Consider the following 19,620-nt stretch of genomic DNA (forward strand, 5'->3'; position numbering starts at 1 on the left):
TTAAGTTTTGGGACTTACTGGTATATTCGGACGGGGTTACGAGGGGATCAGGTGAGTTTCATATAGGTTTGGGTTATATTGTGCTCGTTTTTTATGTTTCGATGTCGTTTCTTCAAGCATAAGTGGTGCCACATTAAGCAAATGAGCTCCAAATTCTATTTTGATTGAAGTATTAGATCTGTATCGTAATTACGGAGCCATCGCAAAAAGAATCATCGAATTTAGACATTGTATGAGGGAGTTATGCTCATTTTAGTGTCGGAGAAGAAAACTAGTGCTGGTGCTTCGCAGATACGAAGTTGGGTCCGCATCTGCGACTCCGCATGTGCAAAAAATGGTCCGCAAAAGTGGAGATGACAGGTGGAAAACCATTGGTGTGGATTTTTGGACGCAAAAGTGAAAATCCCTGTGTATAAAAAAAAATCAGATTGCGTTCTTTTGGTATTTTGAGCATATCTTGAGTTCTAGAGCTCTGATTGAGGTGATTTTTGCGGTGTTCTTCTTGTCTTTTCATGGAGGTCAGTATTTAATCTCAATTTTTTTTATTTTAATATGATTAAAGTAGTTCATATGTGAATTAATCCGTATTTTGATTGGAAAATTGGGATTTTTATCAAAAAGTTTTCTAAAGAGAATAATTGGATTTTGAACATCGATTCAGAGTCAGAAATAGATAAAATTAGTATGGTTAGACTCGTAATTAAATGAGTTGTCAGTTTTTGTGAGTTTTATCAGATTCCGAGGTGCGAACCCAAAGTTGACTTTTTGATAGACTTTGACTATTTGATTAAAGATTCGACCTTTATCGTTTGGGTTTGTTCCTTTTGACATTATTTGATATTTTTGAGTTGCTTTTGGCTAGTTTCGAGTTGTTTGGAGGATGATTCGCGCGGGATAAAATTTTTAGAGTATTGTTTGGCTTGTTCGATATTTGATTTGGCTTGTTCAAGGTAAGTAATATTTCTAAACTTGGATTTGAGGGTAATTATCCTTGAGAACTATGCTATTTGTGAGGTGTTGAGGTGACACACATTCTAGTGAAGGGCGTGTGGGCGTGCACCGTGGTAATCATGATCCGAGTTGACTTTTAGACTATTACCGGACTTATTTTGCTGTTATATCTTGTTATATCCGTGTTCTCCCTACTTGTTTGATTATCAGAGCTGTAATTCATGCTATAAATCATGTTTTACTTATATGATTATTTGGTTAAGACCTAACAAGACTATTTCTGTTATTTTGGACTATCTGATTTGACTGTAATTTTACGCTCAGTCATGATTCTTCAGTTGGATGTCATACCTCAGTCTCTGTTTATTATTCATTGTTACATCACACGTTATTGTTATTCTTCCATATGTGGTACTATTTGGGCTGAGTGATACGAGATTGTGAGCCTTGAGACTTGAGAGGTTGATGACTGAACTACTACTACTACTACAACTACTATTATTCTTCCATATGTGGTACTGTTTGGGCTAAGTGATACGAGATTGTGAGCTTTGAGACTTGAGAGGTTGATGACTACTACTACTACTAGTGTGTGTATGTGTGTGTGATGGAATGGGGCATTAAGCCAGACATCTTGAGTGGGATGAGAGTGAGGGTACTTGATGATATCACCGTGAAACTATTTATTTGACATATATACTTGACATGTAAGCATAGAGATGTATTATTTTCCTCATGCTAGATAGTATAAGACATTGATGACTTGACATGCATATTGTCATGTAGGCATAAAGATGTACTTTCTCATGCTATTTGGTAAACGAAAAGTCGTATCTGATGCTGTAAATTGGAAAACACAGTCTTTTTTGATAAACACATGTTTAATTGATTTACAAAGGTGAAATTTGGTCTTGATTGTTCTACTTGAAGGCATGTCTACTTTTCCTTAGTTGTGAATGAGCTGAGCATGATAATTCCTTTGGGCTATTTGATGTTACTGTCATCATTATATCATGTGTTGTTATTGTTATTAGCCTTTGGCATTGGAGTCTGACCTTCTTCCGAGCTCGTCACTGCTTTCAACCTCAGATTAGGTTTGTTACTTTTTGAGTACATGGGTTGGTTGTACTCATACTATACTTCTACACCTTACGTGTAGATCTTAGAGCTGATGTTGATGTGTATGGCGGGAGCTGTCATTGAAGATGTACATGCGTTCCAGTTATAGTTGCCACTCGTTCTTGGTAGCTTTAGTTTTGCAAATCTGTTTATGTATATTTCAAACAGATGATATATTTATTTCATACCCGCTTTGTAAAATCTAAGTTTTAGAAGCTCATTATTTGCACTACCAATCCTTGGGAGTTTGAATAGAAATTCAGTCATTTTACTCATTTACTCTTATTATTCTCGTATGAGTTGTATTGAATGTTACTTGGCTTTCCTAGAGGGTTGAGTTAGGTGCCATCACGCCTAGTTGAATTTTGGATCGTGACAGTAATTAGTCATCAAATTGTATATATTGCCTTACTATTATGTTATATTAATGGACATTAGTTGTATAACGATAGTTGTATTAACCAGTTATCGACTAGGTAATTATCGATATGATCGATACGTAATACTAATGCAGTTAATCTAATTCAAAGTGTGTAATTACCTAATAATGATGAATAAGTACAACTTTAGGCTATTCACAAATAATTATCATATTTGTATTACAATAAATAAATTACTATTTTACACTAACGAACAACTAATAATCGATGACCACCCCAATTCCTATTCCATATGATTGATATATAATTCTTAATCCTTTAACTTGAGTAGATGAATGGGTAAATTCAAGTTATTTTAACACTTCAATCATTGATGGAGAATATACCTATTGTGAAGTTGAGTGTATTCGATCATCTATTGGTTTACATTAATAATATAATTATAAAACACTAGCTGGGTAGAGTATAGGTTGTAATTTTTTTTTTTTAAAAAAATCACGTGAAAATTTTGAATTTCATTAACAGAAAATTCAAACATTTTGAATCTAAAAAAGTTATATCCCCTGGGTTATATTTTTCAATTGGAACCTCTTTATTCTACTTCATTTTTTTTGTTAGTATTCTCAAACAACAAAAAAAGAGGTAGAAACTAGGAATTAAAAGACAATAAGTAAAATAAATAATTTTATATATTATCTCCCTTCATCACAACACACATATTTCCCATACAAGGCAGAAAAATAAATTAGTGAATGTTACTCTCTTACCTGACCCTGTCTTCTTGGCTTTCTCGAATAAGCCTATCTAGTGACTTCCCGATGAAGATTGCGTCCATACTTGGCCTTGGCCTTAGAGGTATTTCTCTATTAAGTGATTGAGTTGCCTGTCTGCATTAGTTTAGTTGAAAGAATGATGAATAGTTTTAGATGAGATATACTATATTTACATACTAAATGGTTCATTCCATATACCTTCTTGTAAATAACGTGACTGTCGAGAGTTTGCATAATCGATTAGATGCTTTGAGTTTACATATTTGATGGATTTTAATTAATTAGACAAGTCCTTTGCACGTTGACTGTCATCGCTTATTCACATTGGACATTAAATTAACTACCTAAATTAGTGGTTGCCAATAGAATCGTATGTGATGCGGTAACAAAGTCTTGTGGCCAAGTCCTTGCAGGTGAAAGATTTATTTTTGCCCTTTTTTCTGGTGCCAGAACAAATATGTACAATTGCTGCGTATACTGACATGTATTCTAACCTTTGTATAGGAATTCCAATTCCAACTATTTTGCCCTTTAGCCCATTCAACGGAATACAGATCGCGTACTAATATACAATCTCCCACCAACCTATTGTCAACTAATGGTCTATTCTTATAGTGGTCTATTATATACTAGTGGTCGAGTACTGTGCATAGAAAATCTGCAGAAATCCAAAGAAACAATGACGAAGAAGATTAGATACAAACACTTCCCAGACGAAGGAATTACACAATATACCATCTAAAATGACTTATCAATCAATGTACTGCCAATTTTATTCCCAAATCGACAGATCTAAAAATTCTTACTTCCTCTCTGCAATCGATCAATCAAAAGAATGAGGCTTTCAGATGAATGTGGAAGAATGGAGACAACCTATGCGCGAGGAATGTAAGAAAAACATGCTGAAATGGAGGATTAAACCGTGGAAAATGGGAATTGGGAAGTGCTCAAACATTGAGAATCGGTTAAGAGTTTTTTTTTTTTTTTTTTAAATTCTGAAAATATTATATTTATATATATTGGGGCCAAAGTGTAATAAGTAAAATATTAGAGATAAAGTCTGAATCTTTTTTTTTCACTTTATAATTAACCCAAATCCCATTTAAGCACTAATTAAGCAAGAAGATCAATCTACAATAATTAAAAATTGAAGATCAATTTGCACTTCAAGTTTTAAAAAGAGGGCAGGAAGAAGCAATGCCTACCATTTTCAAATAATTATATCCGGATAAAAATATTTGACTACCATAATTTTAGAGAGTAAATACCATACCATTTATAAGAACATCAAGGGTTAGTAGAAAAATAACATAGGTCCCTTGTCTCATCATACATAGGGTTAGAAGTCTTTTTTACACTACCCATTCCCCAAAGGTTTTGGGTTTTCTCGTTTTCTTTTTTCCTTTCCTCTCCGCCATGAAATGAATTAGATTTCCCGGAAAACCCCATCCAATCAGCAGATAGCATTTTCCGATTATTTAATCTCTTAATTATTTATATATAATCTAGATAATTGAATTATTTAGGGATTTGGTGAAATAATGGGCAGTGGAAATGGAGAAGATGATCGGACGTTTAGGGTAAATAATTTCACTGCCGAAGGATTCTCGAAGCTTCGGGAACGAGTTAAGGATAAACTCAAGGAGTTCATGGGTGACTACACTGATGATACTCTCGTGGTATGGTTTATTTCTAGGGCTTAGAACAAATAATGGTGGATTACGACACATTGTGCTGAAAAGTGTTGAAAATTTTGGGTCTGAAGTTGTTGTTGTTGTAGCAAAGAGTATTAAAAGTATAATTTTGTTGTAGTATTGAGTTCTGGATTGATTTCATCACTTGTTTCACCACCATTTACCTTTTGAGTTGGTGCACGTTTCTAATTGGATTGTGTGAAGTGTTGAACTGCTTACATAGATTTGATTTTGTAATTTTTCATTTTGATTTATGGTTTAAATAAGCGGTTTACAAAAGATACTGACTGTTAAAAGATGATATTAACTGTTTATTCTTCCTGGTATAGACAAACTTATAATATTGACTTCTATGCAAAAGTTCTAATTTTACCAGATGTTCCCTGACGGGCTTGTATCAAATTTTATGTTCTCTCATACTAAATCCTGTTTCATCTATGAGGTCCTTGCAAGATGGTTGGTGTCATTTAGTGGAGACCCATTCCCAGTTTCTATGTTAAAAGGCGCTTTTAGTTCTTTTCGTGGAACCAGACCACTCTGCTATATTACGGCTTGGAACTTTAAACGTTCTTTGTATTGTTGATGCAATGTCAACTTGCACAAGAATTTTCGTTGGATTGTATTTTACATATTGATTTCTCATGTACTATATTATTGGAATTTTGTTGTTATTCTGAATCTAGCGAGAACAGATATTGATATATCTCATTGCAATGCATGTGGAGGATCACATTGTTTGTTCGTTTACATCCATGTATTTTTCTTCTGCCCGTGATATTTGAGCATCCTTACTCTTTGATTTATTATATTGATCCGTGCATCTTTTGGAGCCTCATTTTAGTTGTATCAGATTCTTGTATCACCTTAGACTTCGAGTCTAGCTACCACACATATTTTGTTGATATGGTGTTCCTTATGGGTGTGTCATATTTCTCCTTAAAATTTATCATGCTAATTTCTGCTATGCACCTGCAGGAATATGTTATAGTGTTGTTAAAAAATGGAAGGCGGAAAGAGGAAGCAAGAAATGAATTAAATGTTTTTCTCGGAGAAGACAGTGACTCATTTGTTGCTTGGTAATATAATAGCCATACTGCGGTTATAGTATTTGTTCCGTGCTAAGTATTATTTTACCATTCTGATTCTTGTAATGTTGTGTAGGCTATGGGATCACCTGGGATCAAATATAGGTCTTTATGTGCAGCAAAAGGATCCTGATACAGGAGGAGGGACAAAAACCAAACCTGCTAGTGCAGAGCAAGCTGCAAAGAGTGATTTGCACCACCTGGACTCTGATGCTGATAAAGTGAAGTCAAACAAATCTAGAAGCCGCCGAAGGGAATGGAAAGGGCTGGTTACCGTTGAACACCCTACTCTACATAGTTCTTTGGCAGAAAGCACTCCTATGGAGGAGGAAGCTCTTCAAAAAGTTGGTCATTCAAAGCGATCCCTTTCACCCCAGCCAGAACTTCAGAGAAAACGAAGCCGACCTGAAGAAAGGCCGAAAAAGGTTTCTGAAATTTCTGTACATTGCATTGTTTTGAGGATTGAGAGAGTGCTGCTGAATTGAGATATTACCATGAAGGAGTTCTTAATTGAATTACTTGAAATTTTTCGTGTTTTCAAGCTGAATGCTGTGCCGAATTTGACTTTTTGATCAACTTTTCTGTCCCAAATGTGCATGTCTAATCTAACTATTTCCTTTCGTTAATGCCTGTGTATATCCTCCTACCATGAACAACTATTGTTAGACGTCTTACTTGGCTGTCTGGGCATAATTAAACATAGAGCTGTGTTCGCACATATGTCATAGTACACATATCTACATGGTGATGTTCGCCACTTCTTCTCTTTCGCGCTAAAAAATGCTCTCTTTTTTTCCCCTCGTTGTTTTGGGGGGGGGGGGGAGGTGAAGGAGTTTTTACTTGAATAGAAGCTGGGGGTTCCATTTCCTAGTGTATTAAGTGATGCAAAGTAACAAGCTGCTTTTTACTTTATGGAAGAACCGGAATTGCAGTTAAGACTCACCCTTTCATGTTTTTATGGAGTGGTTGGTTTATTGAGCTGGCTTTGCTGTTGTCATTTAGTTATCATGTTATTTGGTCTTGGGTTCCATGGAGAAATTACTTTTTCCTTCCCTTCTTTCTTGGACTGTTCCCTTTTGTTTTTCGATTGTAACGGGAGGCGACAATGTGGGTGATGAAAATTTCTGTTGATTTAATTGAAGTTGAGTATAGGTGGTGGGTATATTAAGTTTGACGTGCAAAATAATTTAAATCACATACCATTTAATGAGAGTTTATTCTTGAAAGCAATTAAATCTTCCACCCATTCATCACCTCAGAAAAGGAATCGTTCAAGATTGTTGATTTCAAATATTTTGAAATGAGATATTTTTTTTAGCAATGTCTTGCGCGGACCCGGTTGGTAAATCACGTTTCTCCAAGCACCCAACGATGGGCGTAGTGGTCAATGAAGTGGTTGCAAACCTTGGAGACGTGGATTCAAATACTAGCAGAGTGAAAAAACACAAGGTGATTTCTTGTCTAAGTCTTGGTAGGCAGAGTTATCAAGTATCTGAGCTGGTAGGATGTAGCAAGTACCTGGGGGAATTGAGATGTGCAAGTTGGCCTGGACACCACCATAACTAGAAAAATCACCTATATCCTTTGTTTTAAAATAGAAGATAAAAAGTAAAAATCACTTTCCGCCACATCTATACATCTGTTTTAACCGAGGGTCAAGTTATTCACAAATGATGAATGTTTAATGCTTTTGTCGTTGTTGAGAGTACCTTAACTTGTGGGTGGATTACAAACAATAATAAGCTTATATTCTGGGTACTTTTTATTTAGTAGTTCTGTTAATTGGGACCATATAAATGTGTGTTGGCAGCATCACTAGGGTAAAATTGATTTTTAGGTTTTTTCGTATTATGGTATGTATTATATTGCCATATTGATAGGATCGTGAGTTCTCCCTTCCTCTGTGGGTGTGTGGGGGTCCCTTTTCTTCTTTAATTAGGTTTTCTTGTTTCTGGTATCATTTATCCTATTCTTTTCTCCATGGTTTTTTCACTTTTGTGATATTTTTTCACTTTTGTGATATTTCTTTCTTCATAAGTTCAGGTTGGTTAAATTCCCATGCCAATTTGAACGAAGTTTAAAATGAATTACTGCCTGTGATTTGCTCTGGTTGTGTCCCCCACTACTGTCTTTTCAGAATTTCTGAGAATGTAGTTGACTTTTAGCGTATTGCTACTTTTTACTTCTTGGTGTTAATTATAGTCTTTTTAATGTTATTGTATTTTCAGTGCTAACATTACTTTCTTAGTTCTTTTTTAAATATTATTTTGCTGTTATTGCTGTACATAGACAGACTCCCTATCATATAATACAATATAAATCATGGTTATGCATTTTTTTGTAAGATAAATGTGGATAGCTTTGTTGAATAAGGATTGAGTAAGCTGATTACAAGATGAATTACATAAAAACCGAATCAAGTTCAGTATTAAAGTTTTTTCTAATCTAGTTTAAACGAGCAAGAGAGTATGAGGTTTGATCTAGTTTTGAATGTTAAATAGTGCATTCTTAGTTAGCTTTATCTTCATGAAACTATTCTACCAATCTTGGCTCTAGAAGTTATTCTGTACACGTCCATCTTCGCTCCTTCTTAGCTTTTGTTCTATCCTTTCGTTTTGCGGTTGGATGGCGCTAGTTGAGAAAACCAAGATCTCCAATCGTATGATATTTTCGGATTGGATTGTTGATGGATTGAACTTCCTTTGAGTAGTCCTCTCGACTTTTTATTTTCAAATCGCTACTTCAGGTAATAATCTCCTTTGATTAAATTATTTGCTTTTGTAGAGGGAAGGCATTCGTCAACCAGCAATTGCTGCTACTCGAAGGTTGCTGCAATTTGCAGTAAGAGATGCCGTGGCTACTTCTAGGCCATCCAATTCCAATCTAGAATCCTCACCTTCACTAAAGCGTCTTCGCTCTGTGGTCTCTACATCTGTGGAGGACCCATCTCTTCAAGAACGCCCACAGAGGATACGATCGGTTGCAAGAGCACCAAATGCCATGGCCACCGCTATAAGAGCCGTCGCAGAAGCTGCAAAAGATGTGGCAAAAGTTAGATCGTCGGCTAATGTGTTTGACAGGCTGGGTTGTGCTACTGGCGCTCTCGATCCTTCAAGCCGATTGGAAGAATCTAAACAAGCTATTGCTGAAGATGTACAAGATCAATCTTTTGCTGATGCCTCAGCTTACCTTCACAGAAGTAATTATAGAGGAAAGCATATTGGGAAGTCTTCGTTGAACGATGATGCTGTGGTGATTTATAATTCAGCATCGGATGATGAAGCTGATCATGGTATCAGCCCTGTTAATAAAGGGGCTATAGATGCCCCGAGAACTGGTGCACGTGTAAAAAACATAGGCCAGACTCCACTTGTAGTTGAGTATGGTGTTGCTGACAATGCCAATGATATTTTGTACAAGTCACAGAAGGACCAGGATCAACCGACTTTTGCTCCTGGTGCTCCTCACCAGCCAATAAATGTTCCACTAAATGTGAATACCTGGAAATCACCTCAGTATCAGGAGGCAAGGCAGGCATTGGAGATAGAGAATCAGAGATCTACACAAAGCAGCGAAGGCTTGGCCATCGAACCTTACATGCTGTTGACCAAAGAAAGCACCAATCCCATTGCAGTTGCTAATGGAAATGTAAACATCTATAATCTGCTATGAATCATTATGGCTTAAATCTTTGTAGTCTTTAGATAATACTTAAACAATATGCTCTTTGCTAGGTGAAACCATATGCGGGCACACAGAAGGAATCTCAAAAGATGGCTTCTATTAATCAGGGTGAGTTTGATCATCTCTAGTTCTGTGTACTTCTACTTTCTAGGCATGGTAAAAGCATATTGAAACTATTATAGATAAATAATAAGATTAATTAGGACATTGTCAAGCTAATATTAGGATTGAGTTTAGGGTTTATTACTTTCACTATGCGTTGCTTGTATTACTCTAACTTTGTGAGGTGAAGTACCATCAATTGCTCTAGTCACTGCATTAATATGTGTTTAGCACTCCCATTCTGCAATTCTCTAGTGCCATCTTTTTTTCTTTATCTTATGTGTAGGTCATTTTCTGGTATGTCAGGTTTGTATTCTACTGGTCCACCTACAGAAGATTCTGATTCACGGACCATCTTTGTCAACAATGTAAGTTTCTTGTCAATTAACAATTGGTCCATATTCACTAGATATATCCTTTCTTGCTTAATTCCTGAAAAGTATTTATTTTGTCTCCTTTGTTTCAGGTTCATTTTGCTGCTACAAAGGATAGTCTTTCTCGGCACTTCAATAAATTTGGGGAAGTGCTTAAAGTGGTCATCCTGACTGATGTAGCAACTGGGCAACCCAAAGGGTCAGTTAATGTTTTCATCACTTTTTATCAATCTCTTATCTAATATTATTGAGTGCTAATGCCTAAACATATAACATAAACAGGTCAGCTTACGTGGAGTTCATGAGAAAAGAATCTGCAGAGAATGCTTTATCTCTTGATGGAACATCGTTCATGTCACGCATTCTGAAGGTATGTTTCCAAGACGGATGATATTATTTGTCATAAGTTGGTGCATTGATTTTGTCTTTACTGCAGTGTGATGTGGAGCAGTTCCCTTTTCTTTTTCCACTTTATTGTTTTTATGGTTTTTCTTTTTGTTTTTGGGCCTTTAACACTCCCTTCAAGTTTTTCTCAGTTATTTCTTCAGCTACAAGTTAACTGATTTTCGTACTGATGACCACCATTCTGATTTGGTTGTAATTGGTTGGGTTGAAAGTGGATTGTATAAATTGGTAACAACTCTTCCATACAGCTTGAAGAAATAAATAAGATAATATAGGTTGATTTGTTTCATGCGGTTTCAATTTATTGTTGAGTGCTGAAAGTCGACAGATATGATGGTGCGCTCCCAAGCCTTCTGCAAGAGCTATAGGATGTTAATGCTATAGAATTAGAACGTTTGAGTTTCTCAGAAAATAAGTAAAAGCTCACTTTTCCAAAATTATCACCTTCAACAAGGAAATTTGTCATGAATTTATCACAATAAGAAACATCACACATCTGGCATCCAAGGGTGTGTGATGCAGCGGTCAATGAAGTGGATGAAAACCACGGGATAACAAGGATCAAATCCGAACAGAGACAAAAAAGTTAGGCGATTTCTTCCTATCTGCCCAAGTCTTGGGTGCCTCCGACCTATGTTGTGTGCTGATGGGATGTTTAGCAGGTAATTGTGGAATAAACGAGGTGCGCGTAAGCTGATTTGTACTACTGTATTAAAAAGACGAACATACATCTGACTATCACCTAAAAATTTATTACTAAAACAAAGGGAGGGAAAAGGATTGCCAGAAATGCAAACTAAGTTGAGTATGGATATAAGCAAACATACTCAGTAGCTGCTGCAGGCACTTTTCAGTTTTGTTGCTCGGACTCTCCGAAAATGTCGATGTGTGCGTGTCGGATCCGCCAAAAGTTATTTTTGGAGGATCTGACACGGGTGCGACAACTGTTTTGGAGAGTCCGCGCAACATAACTTTTCAGCAATATGCATGTGATGCAAGTACTGCCAAGAAGTATATCTGCAGTATAAATCAACAATGCTTAATAAAGAAAAATAAACAAACAATGCTTAGTGAGTGACAAGAAGCTTATGGGTTGTGCCTACTTGTAGCTTTTCATCTTTATTTTTTGTTTGTTTAATTTATCATTTTGATAATGGTGGTGTATGGTCAAGCTTGCATGGCAACTTGACTATTCCACCAGGTACCTGCTACTTCCCACCAGCACATGTACCAACCAAGACTTAGACAGATGGGAAGAAATCACCTAGTATAGTTTGTCTCTGCTGTAATCTTAACCCTACTAGTCTTCAAGGCTTACACTCACTCATTGACCACTAATCCACACCCTTGGTGCATTACTTTTTATCTTTTATTTGGGATGTATGCAAGTGTGTGAAAGTGTTTTGGAGGTCTTGCTTGGTCACTTTTGTGGAAACTTCTTAATTTCTTGTTTATGTTATAGTTTGAATTCTAGTAAAACTGTGTTAGGTTTCATAGAGCATTCATTCTCCTAATAATAAGTTGCTAACACGAAAAAACACTGTGCAATAAAACAAAAAAACCACTTTATGTAGGATTTGCACTTCTTAAATTTTATGTGCGATTCGTACTGCAATCTTCTATGCTTACTAGTCTTCAAGGCTTGCACTCACTCATTGACCACTAATCCACAATCCACACCCTTGGTGTATTACGTTTCATCTTTTATTTGGGATGTATACAAGTGTGTGAAAGTGGTTTGGAGGTCTTGCTTGGTCACTTTTTTGGAGACTTCTTAATTTCTTGTTTGTGTTATAGTTTGAATTCTAGTAAAAATTGTGTTAGGTTTCAGGGAGCATTAATTCTCCTAATAATAAGTTGCTAACACGAAAAAACACTGCAATATAACAAAAAACAAAAAAACCACTTTGTGTAGGATTTGCACTTCTTAAATTTTATGTGCGATTCTTACTGCAACCTTCTATGTAATGATGATTACTAACTAGGGAAAGACGGAACTGGTAACTCTAGAAAAGGCACATAGTAGCTTAGCTCCATAAGTATATCCCGTATCCAATTTAGGATCATTGTATTGGTTTCTTTTTTTTTTTGGGGGGGGGTGGGGGTGGGGGTGGGGGGAGAACAATAGTATGTGCATGAGTTATGGTTTAATAGGGACAATAGTATGTGCATGAGTTATTGGTTTCTTTCGAGTGGAAACATATAAACAAACCGGTTTTAAATTTTATTTAAGGAAAGCATATTCAGCGATTGGATTGTTCAGGATTCACCTAAATTCCACTCACTAGGATTCCTCCCCCCCCCCCCCACCCCCAAAAAGAAGGGAAAAAAAAAGAAGAGTCCACTCCCATTTTGTTGAGAAGAACTTGTTGTACCTACTCTCATTGCCAACAATATAGAATTATTTGGCAATTTGTTACGATTTGCTAAAATATCCTCTTCACCATGTGATGTGAATTGTATAACTAACTTGATGCCCTACCCCCATGAGTAGGGGAAATTTGAAGAATGGGACAAGCTCCTATTCTTTTAGCAATTTATGCTTCTAATTGCAAAATACTGTTTTGTTTCTAGTTTCTTTTTGGTGTACTCATGAGGTCCCTATTTGTATTGAGGATTGGGCCTCTTTTCTTGAGAACCATACTTTTGTGTAGGTTCTCTTCTTTTGGTATATGGTTTGTTTACTGGGTTTCCCCCAGTTAATAAAATTATTTACTTTATCAAAAAGAAATTGTTGGGAAGGCTCTTCTCTTTGGCAACTGAAGTATGAAGATAAGCTGTTCCTAAACTTCTTGGTTGTGCAAGTTTATAATTAATGAGGTTTTTTTTAGGGTGGGTGGGGGGTGGGGGGTGGGGGGTATAGACATTTCTACATCTCTTTTTTTGAGGGACCTCTCTGTTCATTTAAGCACTGAGTATTGTTCGTTTATGCAGGTTGTGAGGAAAAGCTCTGCTACTCCTGAAGCAGCATCTGTCACTGTATGGCCTCGTGTTACCAGGGCTGGTCCTTTTGCGGTTTCTAGGTTTGGTCGGGTTCCTTTTCCTAGAGGCATCCCCACTTTGTACAGGTCCCGGCTCCCAGTCAGGCCTGGTGCTAGAAGTATGCAATGGAAGCGTGATGCTCAGCCCACATCGGCTGAGAATTCCGGTTTGCTAACACCCTCAAGTAATGCAGTTCCTTCTTCCATTCCTCGGAGTATGACATATATACGAGCAGAATCTAAGACTAATGGAGATTCTAGTGCGGCTTAGTTGATTATAGCAGTTCCCGTAGTCCTATCTCTCCGAGAATCCAGCTCTTTGTGGGATGGGTTGAAGTCCAACAGACGTACTTAGACCGTACATGATTGCTTCATCTGGTGCATCAGTCAAGATAGGGATACATGTGCGCGTAATCACGAACAGAGTGTTACTGGTTTTGCTTTATCTTAGTGTTCTTTCCATATTGTTGGGCGGGAAAGACATTGGGTAAATGTTATTAGATTAGGTTTTTGAAGTGGTTATTATCAGATTGTTGGATCCAGGTATCTGAAGGAGTTATTGTCAACTTCGAGCTGGAATCTGTGAATAGAAGGTGGAATGGTGGATGTGGTGTTTATTTGATTAGACATTTGAAATTTCATTCTTGACAAGGGAAAAAGAAAGAAAAAAAGTTTAGAAGAGGAAAAAAAATGAAAAACAAAGTGTGCTGCCTTAGCTGCATTTTACATAGTAGTATCTTGTTTTGGTCCAATAATATGCTTACTAGTTGAGATCTGCAATCAGTGCGAATTTAGTTGATGATTTGGCATTATTGTTAACAGAGCTTTTAAAAGAAATGCAGAGCCTGAAAAGGACTATTTTACTGTATCATTCTGTAATTTGCTTTGGCCAACAAATTCATGTTTTTGAAAGCAGAGCCTGAAAAGGACTATTTTACTGTATCATCCTGTAATTTGCTTTGGCCAACAAATTCATGTATCTATAATTTTGTATTCAAGGGAATACCTGGTCACTTTGACCAAACTGACTGTGAATTTGTTTGGTCAAAGTAACAATAATAGCCGTTGGAAAAGAAAAGAAAAATTAGATACAGTTGTGTGTTTGTGTGTTTTCTTACTAACAGTTTTGTGGTCAAGACCAAAACCCTTTGTGGGTTGGATCACCTCCAGTAATTTTCAATACACATCTTGATTGAAGCCACGTGTCTGTGGAAATTAGATGGCCCGAACAAAAGAGAATACCGAATCCAAATTAAAAGAGTGACTAGTGGGGAGTATGTTTCGGTTCGGCCTGTTATTTTATAAAATTTGTATTATACTATTTTTTTGGTTACTTTATTTTAAATAATTAAAATTAAACTTTTCAAAATTGTCTCAATCATCTCGGTTTCTCTTCGGTATCGTTATGGTATGATTAATTTTTGGTATTTATTTAAAATGGTCATGTAAGAGTTGCGAGTAGAAGTTAGAACATGATAATATACGCACTAACATAGGACTTGGGCAAACTTTGGATATTTTTATTGTTCAAAAATTAATGAATCAAGAGAATGTAAAAGATACTCAGAATAGAGATGCATTCCACTATTCTACGATAGCGTAAACTAAATAAAGTAAAAACAAGAGAAATATAAATCATACGAGTGAAAAGATATTAATTAAGTTGGGATTTAAGAATAGAGTCAATTAGATTAAGTATCAAACAAGAGATATCTAAATCATATGAGAGGAAAGATATCTAATACTTACTACTCAAGATCGTTGGAATATCTTGCGGCTTGCTACTCAAGATGTTGGAACTAATTTAGTGCCAAGAGGAGTAGCAGATTAGGTTTGGGTTAGGTTTGGGTGTTAATTACTTGTTGGCTTGTAGCCGTTTCCATAATTCTAAGGCTCAAGGAATTTTTTTTAATGATTTATTATTTTAAACTTAATATATAAAATATATCTTTCATATATAAATTTAATTGGTAAGATTTACTATTTTTTTGATTTATTTTTATAAAATTTAAAATCTACCATAATAATTCGGTACGATTATAGATTTATACAAGTATGTATTCTTGAAAGAAACCTAATAATCGATTCGGTACGATCGATTTAGTCGGTTTTAAAAGATTCATTCACCCCTCTAGTTGTTCACAAAGTTGTTATTTCGGGTGTACGATTTAATACGAGTACTAATTATAGATGTACTACATATTTTGACCATTTCGAGTTAACAATTGACTACAAACAATGCGTTGAACCACATTATTAGGATTAACGAAAAAGGAAGAGTTCGAGGTATTTTGTACAGCAAAGTTAAATAAGACTAAAACTTGCAATATGTCTCAACTTTTAAACTATGAGAAAATTTTGAAAATCAATTGAAGCAGTGTAACGTAAGAAGTTTCATATTGATCCGTTTTCTCTTTCATTTTTTCCTATGGTTGAGTATACTATTGTCAGGTTTTCAATATCAGGAATGGAATCAAACCATAATGACCCACTACTTTGTTTTAAGTAATCTCAGTCCTATTTGAGTTGGTTTAATGATTTTAAAGCTACGACGTCTTCTTTTCTTTCTGAATGAACGTTTTGCCAATCTACATTAGTCATAGATTAACAACGTCAATTATGGCTCAAAACATGATTCTTAACTTTAGGATATCGACCTTAGATCATCCAAACCCCAATTCATAGTAGACCCTAACCACTAATATATTTACAGTATGGTAATTTACCTACTAAATTTACTTTTGTTTCATCTTACATATTAAACTTTTAAATATGCTTTTACAACTTTTTGTCGTAAAATTGTATAGGCAAATGATTACCTTAAAAAAAAAATTGTATTTCCTTGCTTTTCTCCTTCTTCTACTAATTATACGCATGTCGATGCTTTCTAATAGTTCCAAATAAAAAGGATTTGAAGAAAAAGAGTTGAATAAAGGTTGTAATTGAAGCGTCACGAATCAAATATTCGTTAAAATGCCATTGCATCAATATATTTTTCGTACATTTGACCCCCTTATTTTAATTTTTTGTACATTTAACCAATATTATCGCGAAAAATAGGTTTGACATACAATTGTTTTTAAATAGTTAAATCTTATTATTAATACGTGTATTATTATTCCATATTCTAGATTTCCGCAAAATTTAATATGAATATTATTTAGTACTGTTAACCAAACACCATACGAGGAATTTTATGTTGGGATTAATTATTTGTAAACACTAGTCAAACACTGTAATTGTTGACATTTGATTAATCAAACGATCCCTAGTTATGTAGATTGACACTTGTTGACAGATTTGTGATGTTGTAGCCAAGTCTGAGATAAGTGGAGACTTTACCCTTTAAATGCTCATTTTGACTAAATTTAACATATCAATTGGTTAGAAAATTGCGAGAAAATTTTAATCCTTATTGGACAGTCATGTATATGTGGGAACAAGTGTACATGATTTTAAAGTTACAATTGAGATCAGATCAGTTTGAGCTTCAAATAATTATTTTAAAGTTACAATTTATACGGTGCTTGTTATAAAAGAAAAGAATGAGGTTTATCACTGCAAAAAAAGCTTCTTATGAAAAAAGTTAAATCATTTAAAAAATTAAGCAAGTATTTATTAATCAATATCTTTTTCTTCTGATCTACTTAACTTACGGTTAATTGTTATGCATTTCGATATGTACATGCCTCTTGTCCTGTATTTGTAGAGATCTTGAATCATTTAGTGTTTAGTTGGCATATGACAAAAAGAAATAAAAGAATTAAAGAGATGATGAGAATTATGAGATGTAGTAATCTTTCAATCTCCATCCTTTATAATCCTGCATTACAAGTCTGCAAAAATCAGAAAGTGAGACAATAAAGTTCTTACCTTAAATTGGCAAAAACATTATTCATAATTAATATCCTCAACTTTGACAAAGTGGTTCATTATTCATAATTAATATCCTCAACTAACTAATATTCATTTTTACTATAAATAGTATCAATTAACATGGCATTACATAAGCAATTAGCAAAAATATTAGAGCATCACTTAGTTAATCAAAGATAATTTACCAGGCCATGGCTACAAATTTCCCTAAGTGTCTTTTCCTTTGGATTTTTGCAGCTTTTTGCTCGTATTTGGTTAGATTTTCCTCTTGCCAACCAAGCGGTTATTCACAAGCTGTTGCAACCTTTTATGAAAATCCTACTAGTCCTGGGAGTGGTAATGTCTTGAATTTTCGTTTGTTTCTACTCTTCTTTTTCATAAGACTTATGTACTAGACCTATAAGATTAAATTAAATTAAATATGCTTTAGATTTCAAATATAACTTTGAAGGTAAATCTTAATGGTTCAGTTATTGGCTATCTGAATTTCACTTTGTTAGTAAGGGTATGATTTGCTCTTGTAATTATTCCCTTAACAATTTCTTCTTCACTTCCCCTACATAATAATAATAAAAAACATACGAATAGAATTTTGTAGGCAAATGTTCACCAAAATGGCTTGATCAATATAGTCTTGATTTTACATACTTTATTAATGATTCTAGGGCTAAATGATTAAAAAACATAAATTATTCTTATTATTCTATTCTAGGTGGAGCATGTGGGCTCGAAAATGACGTAGCAAGCACTCCCTACAATGCAATGATCACGGCGGGAAATCAAGCTCTTTTTAAGCAAGGCTCTGGATGTGGTGCATGCTACCAGGTAAACATATTTTATGTGGCGAAGCCACACAAAATGAATGAAATTCAACCAAGAACGTTATATAACATAAATTGGGTAAAACAAAATTAAAATATATAAAATTTTAAATCTCCTTTAAGAAAAAATATAGGTACAAATTCTAAATGTAATATTTTTAGATCTCTTCGAATCCACTTGACAAAATTTCTGATTCTCGACTGATTTTATAAATCTATAATTTTAGAATAAACACACCTTATTTTGCATGAGATGACAAGGAATAAAACTCTAAAAGAAAAGAGAGAATGTGCATGAATATTTTAGTTTCATGTATAAATGCATGACATCTCTATAATGTTGGCATTGCTTTTCAGGTGTTGTGCACTCAAGACCAAAATCCACATTGTTCGGAAAATCCAATAACACTAACCCTTACAGATGAGTGCCCAGGAGCATGCAATAATGATCCGGTTCACTTCGATATAAGTGGAATTGCCTTTGAAAAATTGGCGAAGTCTGGTGAAGCTTCACAATTATATAATGCAGGAAGAATCTCGATTTTTTACCAAAGGTGAGTTGTTCTACAAAAACTAAAAATTACTTCATTTATTCCATCTTATTCGTACGTTTTATATAAGAAGCAATAAATTGATTTTTTCCTCTTATTTTCCTTATGAGGAACACCGCTAATGGATTAATTTATTTTATTTTTATTGGACCTTACAGGATAGCATGTGATTACAACACAAATATCTTATTTAAGGTGGACAAAGGCTCCAATCCTAATTTCTTTGCAGTTACATCTGAAGCAGTAGATGGAGATGGTGACCTTTCTTTGGTTGAAATCCAAACAAGCAATTCGAGTTGGGTACCAATGCAACGAATGATTGGGGCAACTTGGAGTGTTGGCATACAACCAGACACACAGAAACCTCCTTTTTCCCTCAGACTTACTTCAGAAACAAAGCAGAGTGTCACTGCCCTGAATGTCATTCCAGACGGTTGGCAACCAAGATCAGTTTACAAATCAAATGTTAATTTCCCAAATAACCTATAGGGTGAAAGTACTAAAGAAGGGAACAATACGAGGGTACGATGTAGATTGTTGAATACCATTTATTTACCTACCCTATCAAGTATAATTAATAAAGTAAAAATACCTTCTTTAATTTATTTTGAATATGCGACTAATTCTATTTCATGCCTTTTCTTTAATTTGAGCTCTCTCTAATAAAATAAAAAATGGCTGCTACCTTTGTTGTAATTACTCTTTTTCATAGAAAAATGACGAGTTAGTTCTTTATGTTTGCGACAAAGAAGCACTTTTGGTCCAACAGGTCGAGAATTCCTGGATCCACATGGCCAGAGATAAACTAACTTTGACGATATAAT

General features: G+C 35.0%; 2 protein-coding genes across 2 annotated transcripts; both read left to right on the plus strand.

The window, feature by feature from the left end:
- Positions 1 to 4,512: 4,512 nt before the first annotated feature.
- On the plus strand, positions 4,513 to 14,416 carry LOC107772006 (uncharacterized). Its single transcript, XM_016591491.2, has 9 exons — positions 4,513 to 4,902; positions 5,893 to 5,993; positions 6,079 to 6,427; positions 8,787 to 9,650; positions 9,737 to 9,794; positions 10,095 to 10,156; positions 10,255 to 10,361; positions 10,445 to 10,532; positions 13,502 to 14,416. The coding sequence occupies exons 1-9, from the start codon at positions 4,765 to 4,767 to the stop codon at positions 13,817 to 13,819; spliced, it is 2,085 nt and encodes a 694-aa protein (XP_016446977.2). The 5' UTR covers positions 4,513 to 4,764; the 3' UTR covers positions 13,820 to 14,416.
- Positions 14,417 to 17,615: 3,199 nt separating this feature from the next.
- LOC142173788 (expansin-B6-like) lies at positions 17,616 to 19,285 on the plus strand. The gene is made up of 4 exons (XM_075239440.1): positions 17,616 to 17,760; positions 18,137 to 18,249; positions 18,603 to 18,799; positions 18,955 to 19,285. Exons 1-4 carry the CDS (start codon positions 17,616 to 17,618, stop codon positions 19,283 to 19,285), a joined length of 786 nt encoding a protein of 261 aa, XP_075095541.1.
- Positions 19,286 to 19,620: the final 335 nt, after the last annotated feature.

The sequence above is a fragment of the Nicotiana tabacum genome, chromosome 19 (assembly GCF_000715075.1).
Source record: "Nicotiana tabacum cultivar K326 chromosome 19, ASM71507v2, whole genome shotgun sequence".
Classification (NCBI taxonomy): Eukaryota; Viridiplantae; Streptophyta; class Magnoliopsida; order Solanales; family Solanaceae; genus Nicotiana; species Nicotiana tabacum.

What these genes read in the sequence shown, in the direction of transcription:
- LOC107772006 (XM_016591491.2), top strand. Translation starts at nt 4,765, where the DNA reads ATGGGCAGTGGAAATGGAGAAGATGATCGGACGTTTAGGGTAAATAAT. An exon ending in GGACCATCTTTGTCAACAAT is followed by an intron (nt 10,157 to 10,254) that starts GTAAGTTTCTTG and finishes CCTTTGTTTCAG; the next exon opens with GTTCATTTTGCTGCTACAAA. An exon ending in GCAACTGGGCAACCCAAAGG is followed by an intron (nt 10,362 to 10,444) that starts GTCAGTTAATGT and finishes TAACATAAACAG; the next exon opens with GTCAGCTTACGTGGAGTTCA.
- LOC142173788 (XM_075239440.1), top strand. Translation starts at nt 17,616, where the DNA reads ATGGCTACAAATTTCCCTAAGTGTCTTTTCCTTTGGATTTTTGCAGCT. An exon ending in TCCTACTAGTCCTGGGAGTG is followed by an intron (nt 17,761 to 18,136) that starts GTAATGTCTTGA and finishes ATTCTATTCTAG; the next exon opens with GTGGAGCATGTGGGCTCGAA. An exon ending in GATGTGGTGCATGCTACCAG is followed by an intron (nt 18,250 to 18,602) that starts GTAAACATATTT and finishes ATTGCTTTTCAG; the next exon opens with GTGTTGTGCACTCAAGACCA.